General features: G+C 48.7%; 1 protein-coding gene across 1 annotated transcript in view; it reads left to right on the top strand.

Moving 5' to 3' along the window:
* Positions 1-9,778: 9,778 nt before the first annotated feature.
* The window catches only part of KIAA1147 (KIAA1147 ortholog), a 42,231-nt gene continuing 39,190 nt past the window's right edge, over positions 9,779-12,819 (top strand). The window contains exon 1 of the mRNA XM_006861178.1: positions 9,779-10,013. Coding sequence (XP_006861240.1) covers positions 9,779-10,013 — 235 coding nt within the window. The remainder of the gene's footprint in view (positions 10,014-12,819) is intronic.

Below are 12,819 nucleotides of genomic sequence, written 5' to 3'. Positions count from 1 at the left end.
ACATGAGTGCGCCAGGCTTTAGGTGTGCTCCCCACCCTCTCCTGGCCCCTGCCTCTCACACAAACTTTCCCAAATAGGTCAACATAAAGTAAACTTGCTCACAGCCTGCGGTCCTCCACTGCTCACTCTGTCAGGGGGCCAGCAACCCTCAGAGGCCGGCTGAGATGAAGTCACCATAGGGAGAGGGTTTCGAGCAGGCGCCCGGGGAGGAAATTAGTACTAGCTGAGACGCACGCTCAACCGTGTTTCCTGTTTTCTGATCAGCAGGCCAGGTGCAGCCAGTCTGTCCCCCAGCTGGCTGGAGCTGAATGACCCTTGTATCTAGAGTAGCCAGCCCTGCTTCCCAGAACTCAGGAGCAAGACCTGAGGCAGGGCCAAAGGGAGGCATCATGGCATCACCCACGTGCACCTAGTTGTTACCTGACTTTCCTCTCCCTTTGCTATAATCCTCCATCTCCCTCATTTATGACCACATTGTTTGCCTAAGGATGCAACTTCACCCACCTCTGGTGGTGGTCCTCACACCTTGTGGTGATCCCCACCTCTTATGGTGGTCCATACCTCTTGTGGTGGTGGCCCCCACCTCTTGTGGTGGTCCACATACCTTGTGGTGGTCCACACCTCTTGTGGTTGTCCATACCCCTTGTGGTGGTCCCCATCCCTTGTGGTGGTCCACACCTCTTGTGGTGGTCCACACCCCTTGTGTTGGTCCCCACCTCCTGTGGTGGTCCCCATCCCTTGTGGTGGTCCCCACCTCTTGTGGCAATCCTCACCTCTTGTGATGGGCAGTAATTCTGTCAGAACCTTCCTGCTCCTGTTCCCACGTGCTGTCAGTCACAGGTGACGTTTGTGGGTAAGGGTTCTGAACTGTTGTCATTGAGTCATCTACGCCTACTCATGGGGACCTTGTGTATGAACCCTACTGCCATCAGAGCAAATCTGACTTACCAAGATCCTACAGGACGGAGTAGAACTGCCCCACAGGGCTCCCACAGTTGTCTTCTTTAGGGAAGCAAATCTCCAAGTCTTTCTCTTGAGGAAACCACCAAACCCCTTTAGTTAGCCTTTGAGCACTTAACCCCGGCGTCCCCAGGGCCTATGTAAAGCAGAACCAAACGTGGCCCGGGCCCAGGTCCTCTTCAGGACTCCTGTGTGTTACAGTCCATGGTGGAGGCCATCGCATCCATCCATCCTGGGGAGGGCTTCCTGGCTTTCACTGACCCTCCATGTCAGTCCTGATGTCCTTCCTTGTCTTAGCACCGATCTTTCCTTTGGTCGTGGACTCTTGGTGTAGCGCTGTTGGATAAGCAGTGGACTGATAGCCACAAGGTCAGTGGTTCAAACCCACCAGCCGTTTCTCAGAAACCCTACACAGAGTTGCTATGAGTCAATCTTTCAAATTTGTCAGCCCAGATGCAAATTGAAGAGGCGTAATGGGAAGGGAAAGGCGCTCTGGTAGAATAGTGGATTGTGAGCTGAGCTGCTAACAGCAAGGTCAGCAGTTCAAATCTACCAACCGCTCCACAAGAGAAAGATGAGGCTTGTAGCTCCTGTAATAATTTACAGCCTCAGAATTCCTATACAGAGTCGCTGTGAATCAGAACGGACTCAATGGAACACAATCACCACCACCACCAGAGGGAGGGATGTGTTGATTTCAGATAATTTGGTTACTGGGGACATCTCCTGGTGTGACACAGTGGGACACTGAGCTGGATGCAAGGTCGGTTTTAACTGCTAGGTCGGCTGTTCAAACTCCCCAGCCGCTCCTTGGAAACCCTATACAGGGTCACTGTGAGTCGTAACCGACTCAATGGCACTTAACAACAACTTTCCTGGTGTGACACTGTATGATAAGCACTGGACTTTCAACCACAAGGTCAGTGGTTCAAATCCACCAGTTGTTCCTTGGAAACCATGTACAGGGTTACTATAAATTGGAACCGACTCGATGGCACTTAACAACAACATTCCGTCTCATTAAGGCACCCTGGTGGTACAGTGGTTACAGTGTGCATCTCCTAACTGAAAGGTCAGCGGTTCGAACCCACCAGCCCCTCTGAGGGAGAAAGATGTGGCAGTATTTTTCTTAAAAGATTAGAGAAATCTGTTCTATCAAAGATTACAGAATCAACTTGTAGGTAAAGGGTTTTATTCCATTTTGTTCATCCTCACACCATTGCTGACCAAGCTGGACCACACCAACAAGTGTCTACAGTCCAGCTGGTTAGGGAGGAAAGTCAGGAGATATTAATGCAGCGGGCTGGTGTTTATTCAGGTCCATGAAATAAGAGTCAGTAAGTTGGGAGTCTGGAGCAGACCAGCTACACCAGCTGTCTCTGGGTCCTCTCAGGGGAGCGTCCATGTGTGCAGAGTACAATGGGCTCCACAGGGTTTTCAATGGCAGGCTTTTAGAAGCTGATCACCAGGACTTTCTTCTGAGGTACTGCAGAGTGGACTCACACTACTAATGTTTTTGTTATTGTCCAAGAAATATGTAATTCTTACACAATTTGATGAAAAGTCTCACTTGTGGGGGGTGCACTGGGTAAAATGATTGAAACCTTCACAAGGAAAAATGGTTTATTTTTTTCTTTAGAAAATAAAGATAAAGCAAGAAAACTATTCCTCTTAAACAGAGAATGTTAAAATATATATATATGGTTATTAAATTAGTTTGTGGGTTAGACATTGAGCTGCTAACCTCAAGGTTGGGGGTTCAAACCTGCCAGCGGCTCCTCAGGACAAAGCTGTTGTTGTTAAGTCTGCTCCTGTAAAGATTTAGTCTCAGAACCCGACATAAGGTTGCTACGAGTTACAATGGACTCACTGACAGTGGGTTTGACTTTTGGTTTTTAATGTGCACATAAGGAGCCCTGGTGGTGAAATGGTTAAGTGTTCAGCTGTCAATCAAAAGTTCAGCGGCTTAAAGCTAGCAGCCACTCCAAGGGAAGAGAGATCTGTTCCCATAAAGATGATAGTAGGACAGTTCCCCTCTGTACTAGGCATTGGAATCGACTCTGTGGCACAAAATAATCCCGTAAGCATAAAGGAAGATCTTTGTTGTTAAGTGCTGTCAAGTTGGTTCTGACTCATTGCGAACTTGAACAGGGTTTCCGAGGCTTTAAATCTTTGTGGGAACAGAAAGCCTCATGTTTTCCACTGGAATACAGATTAATAAATACCAATAATTCAATAGCATACTTTAGAAATCATAGGCAGGAAAAGAACAATTCAATAAAAGATGTAGCGATCATTGGTTAACTAATCAATACCACTTTAAAATAATAACCATATTTACATATAAACATCAGACTAACGAGTTGCATGTGGAAAATCACCTTATAAAGAACCTCAAGAAAAATCAAAGTTCGTCAAATTTCTGGGCGTGGACCAACTTTCTAAATGTTGAAGCAATGTAAGAAATCACAAAACCAATTGGTAGGTTTGATGATACAAAATTTAAAACTTTTATATTTTATAAAAGGGGCCCTGGTGCGGTAAGTTAACTGCAAGGTCAGTAGTTCGAATCCAGCAGCCTATCGTTAGGAAACGATGAGACTGTCTGCTCCTGTGAAGATTGACGGCCTCAGAAACCCTAAGGAGCAGTTCTACACTGTTTTACGGGGTCGCTATGAGCCAGAATCGACAGAAAGGGTCCTTTATATTTCATGAAGCAAATAAACAGTGTAGAAAAAGAACCAATAAACAGGGAACATGTGAGACAAAAGAACTCCGTTCTCGCTGGATGGAGAACTCAGGCGAATTAACAAGGGCACTGAGACCCCCAGGGTGACTTGTTCAAAAGGGCTCATAAGCCACAGTTCACTGAAAGGGAACCACAATCAACATCAATTTTGAAAACATGACCAGACTCAGTCCGCAAGCATTAACTTGAAATGTCCTTTTCCTCTGGGGGCGATTTTAAGTGATGATGCCTCGTCTGAACAAGAGTGAAATGGAATGGCGGCCCTTGTCTTTGTGAATCAAAGACTTGGCAGTGCAGCCAAGACTTTAAAGTGCGCGAACACACTTGACCCCTGGACTGCCACCTCGCTCACAACCTGCCATAGCTCAACACCTGAGTGTTGCCTGCACTTGCCCTCGGAGAAGTACAATACTCGATGGGTTCTGTCTGTACAGGCATCTGACCGAGGCCAGGAGCAACACACCCTGACTCAGGCTTATGTCAGGCGAAGCCCATTAATATTGGTACAAAACCAGGTCATCCATTGCAGGTAGCCGAGTCTTCCCTCTGTTCCTCTACATACATCCCTACGCAGTGGTGGTGGTTGTGTACCACTGAGGCAGTTCCAACTCAGAAAGACCCTATGTAGGGTTTTCGAGGCTGAATAAGGAAGACCATAGAAGAATTGATACCCAAATGTGCAAAGTACAACTGCATCTCCATAGGGTTTCCAAGGCTGGGAACTTTAGGGAGCAATTGCCAGGCCTTTCTTCTGAGGTACTTCTGGGTGGGCTTGAATTGCCAACCTTTTGGTTAGAAGTTAAGCGCTTAACAATCTGCACCACCTAGGGACTCCAACAGAGCTTTGCTGCTGCTAAGTGTTGTTGAGTTGTATACGACTCATTACGACCCTGTATAGGGTTTCCAAGGAGCAGCTGGTAGATTTGAACTGCCGACATTGTGGTTTGTAGTCCAATGCTTCTCTTACAGTGCCACATCAGGACTCCAATTTGTTATGTACCCATACGTATTAAAAGGACCCCGGGTGTGGCGCTGTATCAGCACTGAACTGCGAACCTCATGGTCAGCAGCTCAAACCCACCAGCTGCTCCCTGGAAACCCTATACAGGATCATGCCTCTGAGTCAGAACTGACTGTTTGGCACTTAACAGCAGTACAACAATGGATTAAAAAAGAGACTATAAAAGATGAGAATAACCAAAACAAATCCATCAATTCTTCCATGTAAAACTGGGGCAAATAAGAGTCCCGCACAGAAAAGACCAGGAAGAAGTTAGCTTGTTTCCATGTTATCACTGGATGGAGGAAGAAAACATATCTCTCCTAAGAATTTAAACTGCAAGCCAGTGTTCACGCTAACTCTACTTTAAATTCACACGACCCACGTGGTTCAAAGAAGCTCACAGAGAAGTTTACTCAGAGGAGCCTCGGCTTGGTGGTGCCTCCAGATGGCTGGCAAAGGAAACAGATCATTCTCTGTGAGAACTTGACCTCAGCAAGCCCCCGGTAACACTCACAATAACACCAGCAGTGATGTTAAACCATGAACAGCTGATCTCCTAGAAGTGACCAGATACAAAAGCCCTAATCCAGCTCAGGGGTGAGAGTATACATAAAAACGATTGTTGTTGTTGTTAGGTGCCATCAAGTCGGTCCCGACCCATAGTGAGTGACCTTATGCACAGCAGAACGAAACACTACCCGATCCTGGGCCACCTCACTACTGTTGCCACGCTTGAGTCCATCGATGCTGCCACTTGGCCAATCCAGCTCGTTGGGGGTCTTCCTCTTAAAACGATAGAGTATAGATCAAATCAGTAGTGCGATGGCCCTGTAGGATAAGCACAGGACTGAGAGACCACCAGCTGCTCCAAGGGAGAAAGATGAGGCTTCTGCGCTTCCAAAGATTTAAAGCCTTGGAAACCCTACGCAGGGTCACCGTGAATGGGAAAGGAGTCAGCGGCGCTTAACAACAACATAGATAAAAAAAAAGTTGTTCTATATTTTATTTAACATACATAGACTTAATGCTTGGAGATGTAGTATAAACTGTATTTACAAATGTAGACATCTGAGGGTATGTCAGAAAGTATTGCTACAAAATCATGGAAAACCTTTATTGAACAAAAATGAATGTGAAGGTATTGTTTCTCAACATATTCTCCAACTAGGGCTACATATACTTCGAAGTCTACGTTTCCATCGCTGTAACCCCCAAAGAATTTTGCGCTCTCAGATTCTACATCTTGTCAAAATGGCAGTTTGGGCACCCTTGAGAATTGTGTTTCTTTTCAATGTTCCTTGAATTTTAAAAACAAAAAATAAGTTTGAAAGGGCAAGCTCAAGGCTGTAGGGTGGATCAGATTCTCATAGACCAGTCCCTGCTAACCTTGAAGAATGAGCAGGTACGTTGCTGAGATGGAAAACAATTCCTCAGCACAATTCTCTTGACCAGTGTAGTTTTCAATTAAAAGAAAGGGAAAAATCCTCTTGCTTGCAATAAGCCCCCCCGATCATCTGTGCCCTTCAAAAAAAGCTATCAAGATGACCCATTTACCCCAGAACTAGTCATCAGAGCTTTTTGAACTGACCTCTCTGCCTTGAATTCAATTGACCTGCTCAGCAGACCCCCTCGGAAGGCACCATTTTAATTGGGCCTTATTTGTGGAAGGTGTCCTAACCAGACTAAGGCAAGCGTACCGCTGAGAGAGCTTGTCTGATCACAGTGACATGCTGAAACAGGATTTGTTGGGGATGGAACCCTAGTAGCAATACTTTTTGACTTAGCCTCCTATTGGGTGGCTTTTGAACTACAGCCTCGTCGTCTCACTAGCGGATATCAAGCTGGCTCCAGTTCACGGTGGCCTCGTGTACCACAGGATTGGACCATTGTGGTCCACAAGGTTTTCACTGGATGGTTTTCAGAAGTGGGTTTCCATAGCTTCCTTCCTAGCCCATTTATGTTGAAAGCTCTGCTTAAACCTCTGCAGCATCCTAGCAACACACAAGCCTACACTGCCACAGGGCTGGTGGTTGTGCATGAGATGCATAGACCAGGAATTGAACCAGGGGCCTCTCGCATGGAAGGCAGGCATCCTATCCCTGAGCCACTACTGTCCTTGCCTGGCAGCACCATTCCATCACTAAATTCCATCCAGGAGACGGAGGAGAGACAGAATGCATGCTCAGATAGGGAGTCCGTTTCTGTCTGTGAATGTAGACTTTAGTCGATATCACCATCGTCTTCAGCACTTTTGAGCAGCTGGCCTGTGCCCTCCAAACCTGCTTCCACACTTTTCTTCGTATAATCCACTTTCCCAAATTATTTGCTCAGCATACAGAGTGAATAAGGAGACAACCTTGGAGCACACCTTTCCTGATTTTAAACCATTCAGTATTTACAGGTTCCTCATGAGTACAATTAAGTGTTCTGGAATTCACATTCTTTGCAATATTATTCACAGTTTGTTATGATCCACACAGTCTAATGTCTTTGCATAGTCGATAAAACACAACTAAACATTCTTCTGGTGTTTTCTGCTTTTAGCCAAGATCCATCTGACATCGGTAATGACACCCGCCTTGTTCCACGTCCTCATCTGAATTCAGCTTTAATTTCTGGCACTTCCCTGTCAATGTACTAGTGCCGGAGTTTTTAAATGATCTTCAGCAAAATGTTACTTGCCTGTGATATGAAGAACATGGCATCGGGATTGGAGGAAGACTCATTAGCAACCTGTGATATGCAAATGACATAACCTTGCTTGCTGGAAGCAAAGAGGACTTAAAAGACTTATTGATGAAGATCAAAGATCACAGCCTTCAGTATGGATTACACCCCAGTGCAAAGACAACAAAAATCCTCACAAGTGGACCAATAAATAATGTTATTGTAAATGAAGAAATGATTGAAGGGGTCAAAGACTTCATTTTGCTTGGATCCATGATCAGTAGCAGTCAAGGAATAAACGACAATTAAGCAAATCTGCTGCATGAGAGTTAAAGACCAAAGACATCAGTTTGAAGACTAAGGTGGGCCTGACCCAAGCCAGACATTTTCAGTTGCCTCCTGTGTATGTCAAAGTTGGACAATGAGTAAGGAAGACCATGGAAGAATTGATGCATTTGAATGATCATGTCGGAGTAGAATATTGAAAGTACCATGGACTACCAGAAGCACAAACACATCTGTGTTGGAAGAAGTCCAGCCAGAGTGCTTCTTGGAATCCACGATGGTGAGACTTCATCTCATTCAGACATGTTGTCCGGAGGGACCAGTCCCTAGAGAAGGATATCATAGTAAAGTGAGGGTCAGTGAAAAAAAGGAAGCCTCCCAATGAGATGGAATGACACATTGGCAGCAGCAATGGGCTCACAGCTAACAATCGTGAGGCCGAGGCAGGGCACAGTGTCATTCTGTTGTATGTTGTTGTTGTTGTTGTCAGGTGCCATCGAGTCGGAACCGACTCATAGCGACCCCATGTACAGCAGAACGAAACAATGTCCGATCCTGGGCCAACCTCACCACCGCTGCCACACTTGACGCCATCAATGATGCCACCTGGCCGATCCATCTCGTTAGATGTAGGATCACTGTAAGTCAGAACTGACTCGCCAGCACCTAGCACCAACAGGAAGTCCGTGTGCCTGGGTGGTACGTGGTACAGAGTTTGCACTCAACTAAAATCCAAAACCAAACTCAACCAGTTGTCAGTGATTTGATTGTGGTTTGAACCCGTGAAGCAGTGTTGTGAAACAAAGACCTAGAGATCTGCTGCCAAAAAGACCACAGCCAGGAAGACCCGGCGGAGCAATTCTACACTGTCACAAGGATTCTCCATGACTCTACGACATTCTTTTGTTTATTCTGTGTGGCACTCTAAGATGAGCACTGGGCAGCGAACCGCGAGGTGGGCAGTTCAAACCCACCAGTCACTTCTTGGAAATCCCATACAGGGTCATTATGTGTCAGAATCGACTCAATGGAACTTAACAACGTAGGGCTTCCAGAAGTGGCTGGTGAGTTTGAACTGCTGCCAGGACTGTAGTTGTTGTTGAGTGCCACCGAGTCGGTTCCAACTTACAGCGACCCTGTATAGGGTTTCCATGGAGCAGCTGGTGGATTTGAACTGCTGACCTTAAGGTTAGCAGTCCAGCGGTGATCCTACAGCACCAGGATTTACCAGTATAATAACTGAGCAGTGAGTGAGAGATCCAGGAAGCTCCAGTTTACCTGTTACAGGAGAACCTGGTGGATCTATGGGCCTGTGTCAGGCTGGGGCGTTTCAGATCTGTGCTGTAAATCCAGGGACAGTCAGAACAGGGTTGAACCCCAATACCAAGGAGCTAGCACCCAGTGATTGGCCAGAGCTGCTGCTTAGGGTCAGAACCAGAACCCAGTGGTAATGAAGGTGCTTACTAATATCTCTCCCCTAGACCGGTGGGGCTGCTTGCAGCTTTCATACATTTAGCCCAAGTCCCGCACCCAAAAAGGCAGTAAGTGAGCCTCTCTCTGTGGAGTGGACCGTGACGCGCTAGGCCAGGCCTGAGTTGGACGCCCCAAGCCCACCTGGAGCCCCCTGAGATGGAAGGGTCACGGAGCTGGAGGCCCCAGAGTTGGGAGACCGGCGGGGCCCTCTCCAGCTCCCTCGCGGGGTCCAGACCTGGTCACACACGACACCGAGGCGGGACACTGAAGCTTCCGCCGGGGGCGCCAGGCCGCACCCGCCGCGCAAACCCCGCGGGCTCGGCTCCGTGTTCCACCTCCAGAGTTATGTAATCACCGCCGTCACGGCCCCAGGACCAGGACTTCGGAAGTCCGGGTGGCGGATAGATGGAGTGGCACGTCAGCCACGCCCCTAGGTGAGAGAGCACCTGAGCCCACGCGGGAGGCAGGTGAACCAGGGCTGTGCGGGCCGGGTTTCGGAGCAAAAGGGGTACAAGGCGGGAAGCCAGGAGGAGGGTCTCGGGGGCGGTCCCCTCCTGATCCCGGCTCCGCCCCGCTCCCCCGCCCTGCCAGGTCCCCGCCCCTCGTCCCCGCCCCTCGCTCGGGTCCCCTCCCGCCGCGCCATGGTGGAGCGGGGAGACGCAGCGCCTCTGCTGCGCTGGGCCCAGGGCCCCGCCGTGTCCCCGCCGAGCGCCCCGGAGCTGCAGGCCCAAGGCCGGGGTTGGGCCAGGGGCGCGCGGGCGCCCGAGGAGCTGGGAGCCCCCGAGGTGCTGCTGCAGCCAGGGCGTCTGGAGCTGGGCGACGTGGAGGAGGACCAGGTGGTGGCCGTGTTCGTGGTCACCTTCGATCCCCGCTCGGGTAAGCGCCGCGCTGAGCCGGGCCGGGATGGGCTGGGGGATCCTGCCGCCTCCTCCCGGGCCTTGGGGGAGGCGGGGAGGGCTTACTGCTCGCACCCCGCCCCTGCATCCCCGCACCCCAACACTTGCATATCGTCTCTGCACCCCCGCATCCCAGTACTTGCACTCTCGTCTCTGCACCCCTTCACTTTTACCCGCCCCTACACCGTCGCACACCTGCACCCCCGCACACCTGCACCCCCACTCTCCACTCCTCGCACCTGCCCTGCCAGGCGACTCTGGACTCCAGACTGGGCCTCGCCCCCCCACCTAACCGAGACGGGGTAGGGGGTGCTGAGTCTGCGCGTCCCTGGACCCCGCTTTGTCCGAGCCCCCCTGGCTCCCCGTGGATCTGGCCCCTAGGGCTTGTACCTGCTCCTGATTGTCCCCTCTTGTGGCCGGAGTAGGACATGCTTTTGTTCTCCCTGTTTTTTCCGCTGGGCAAACCGGCTGCCCAGTAGAGAGGAGGAAGCCCAGGTGAGCCCCTGAGCTTAAGGCCCGAGCGCCCGCGTCTCTCTTCCGCTGGGCCGCACAACTTTCCTTTTAGCAGCCAAGTTCACTGCGACAAGTACTTGAGTTCCTGCTGGGGATGAGGAGGAACGGAACTGTGGGGTTGGGGACTGTGGCAAACAGGAGGCTTCCTTAGGTGGCCAATTTTCCTGGGAGTTGAGAATTAAGAGCTGTGTTGCATCACCTTTGGCCAACCACCCAGGAAGGGTGTGTGTGTGTGTGCACAGTGGTGCAAAGATTTCTGGATGGAGGTTTCACCAAGGCCTTGGGTGTCTGCGATGGGCTGTTGGAGGTGGAGGGGTCCCACTTGGAGACATAATTCTAGGTTGAAAATAACGACCAGGCTGTCCCTTGTATCAGAAAGGAGAGCGTTGTGTTTTGCCTGGATTTGGCTCCCAACACTCTAAGAATGAGCTAGCCGGCTTCTAAGGAACCTGGCTTGATAGCATGCTAGGGTTCCGAGGTGAATTCAGGTATGGCTGAAGATGGTGGGATTTCAGGCTGGATCACAAGGAGTATGCGATGCAGAAATAACTTGGGTTCACAGAGGTGAGGTCTCTTTCACAGCAGACAGTTTATTCCCACTCTGACCTGCTGTTTTGCCCCATTCCAATGGCTTTTACATTTTTTCTGACTTGACCCACCACATGAATTCAAATTTCCATCACCAGCACACACATACTCATGGCCCTGAAATCGGATTGCAGGAGACGCCATGCCCCCTACTTTATGCCGCGCAGAGTGGTGGGTGCTACGCTTTGTGTTTTCTGTTTGAAGTTCTTCACACGTGCTGGTCAAAAATAACTTGGGGCTCCCAATGAACATTTGGTCCTTTCTTTTCTTCCTTCCTTTCCTTTCCACTAAAGTAACCTTTCCTGCTAAAGAAGAATAGATACTTTAACACTAATTGATTCCTCATGTCCTAGCTCATCACCTACCAGTTGCCGAACCCGTTGTCCTAGGATGAACTCGAACTCATGTTGTAATACCCCATGGGTATTAGCATCGAACTATGCTCCATAGGGTTTTTCAGTGGTTGGTTGGCTTAGCAGAGATGGCCAGGCTTTACTTCAAGGTGCCTCTGGTTGAACTTTGACTTCCTACTTTTCAGTGAGCAGCCAAGTGCATTCACTATTTGGACTATCCAGGGATTCCATACCACCTACAGGTAACGAGATACAGCTAAACACTGGATTGCTAACTGCAAAGTCAGCACTTCAAACTCTCTACAAGAGAAGGACGATACTTTCTGCTCCCGAAAAGATTTACAGCCTCGGAAAACCCTATACAGGGTCACAGTGAGTTGGAACAGACTCTTTGGCAGTGGGCTTGACATTTTTCTATGTGTTTTTAAAGACTCGCTCAGGGAAGTGGTTACTAGTAATGAGTAGAAATTGTTGTTGTTAAATGCTGTCGAGTTAGTTCCAACTCATAACCACCCTGTGTAGGGTTTCTGAGGAGCAACTAGTGAGTTTGAACCGTCAACTTTGCAGTTTAAACCGAACTTGCGGTCCAGTGCTTATCCTATGGTACCACAGAGAGAGATGGCCAAATTGAAAAGCACCCACATACACATTGAAGGGTGTTCAGACTAAGCGTAGCGTGGAAAGCAGACGTTGTAACTAATACTTCCAGTACATTCAGCAGCTATTTTGCTTTAATCTGTTGTATTTAATTCTCATCACTACTAATCTGATGACCGTTTAGGCCCAATTTATACACAAGGAAACAAGCCAAGGCTGGTTAAATAATGTGCAAACATTGCTCCATCAGTAAATACACTAAATTAACTCTGTATCCGGCTATCTTTCTGCTGTCCCGCCCTGCTACGGCTCTGCTTCCTGATGTCACAGCCTCACTCTGCTCAGGGGGTGGGGACCATAGGGAGGGACAGAGAAAGGAAAATCCTTGAAATGTTGTTGGTTGTTGGCAATGCACGGTTCCCACCTACATACTTGCTTCTCTCTCTTTTGTCCTCTGTTATTGTTAAGTGTCCCTGAGTCAGTTCTGACCCATAGCGACCCTGTATAGGGTTTCCTCGGAGTGGCTAGTAGATTTAAACCGCTGATATTGTGCTTAGTGGTCCAGTGCTGATCTTACAGCAGCGTACCAGGACTATCCCAGTCCAAACACCTTGATCATCTACCTATCAACCCAACCTATCTATCTATCTATCTATCTATCTATCTATCATCTATCTATCTATCTATCTATCTATCTATCTATCTATCTATCTATCATCTATCTATCTATCTATC

Source organism: Chrysochloris asiatica, unplaced genomic scaffold (assembly GCF_000296735.1).
Source record: "Chrysochloris asiatica unplaced genomic scaffold, ChrAsi1.0 scaffold00041, whole genome shotgun sequence".
In the NCBI taxonomy this organism is placed as follows: Eukaryota; Metazoa; Chordata; class Mammalia; order Afrosoricida; family Chrysochloridae; genus Chrysochloris; species Chrysochloris asiatica.
The sequence above is the reverse complement of the archived record's forward strand: the minus strand, read 5'-3'. Positions and strand labels throughout refer to the sequence as shown.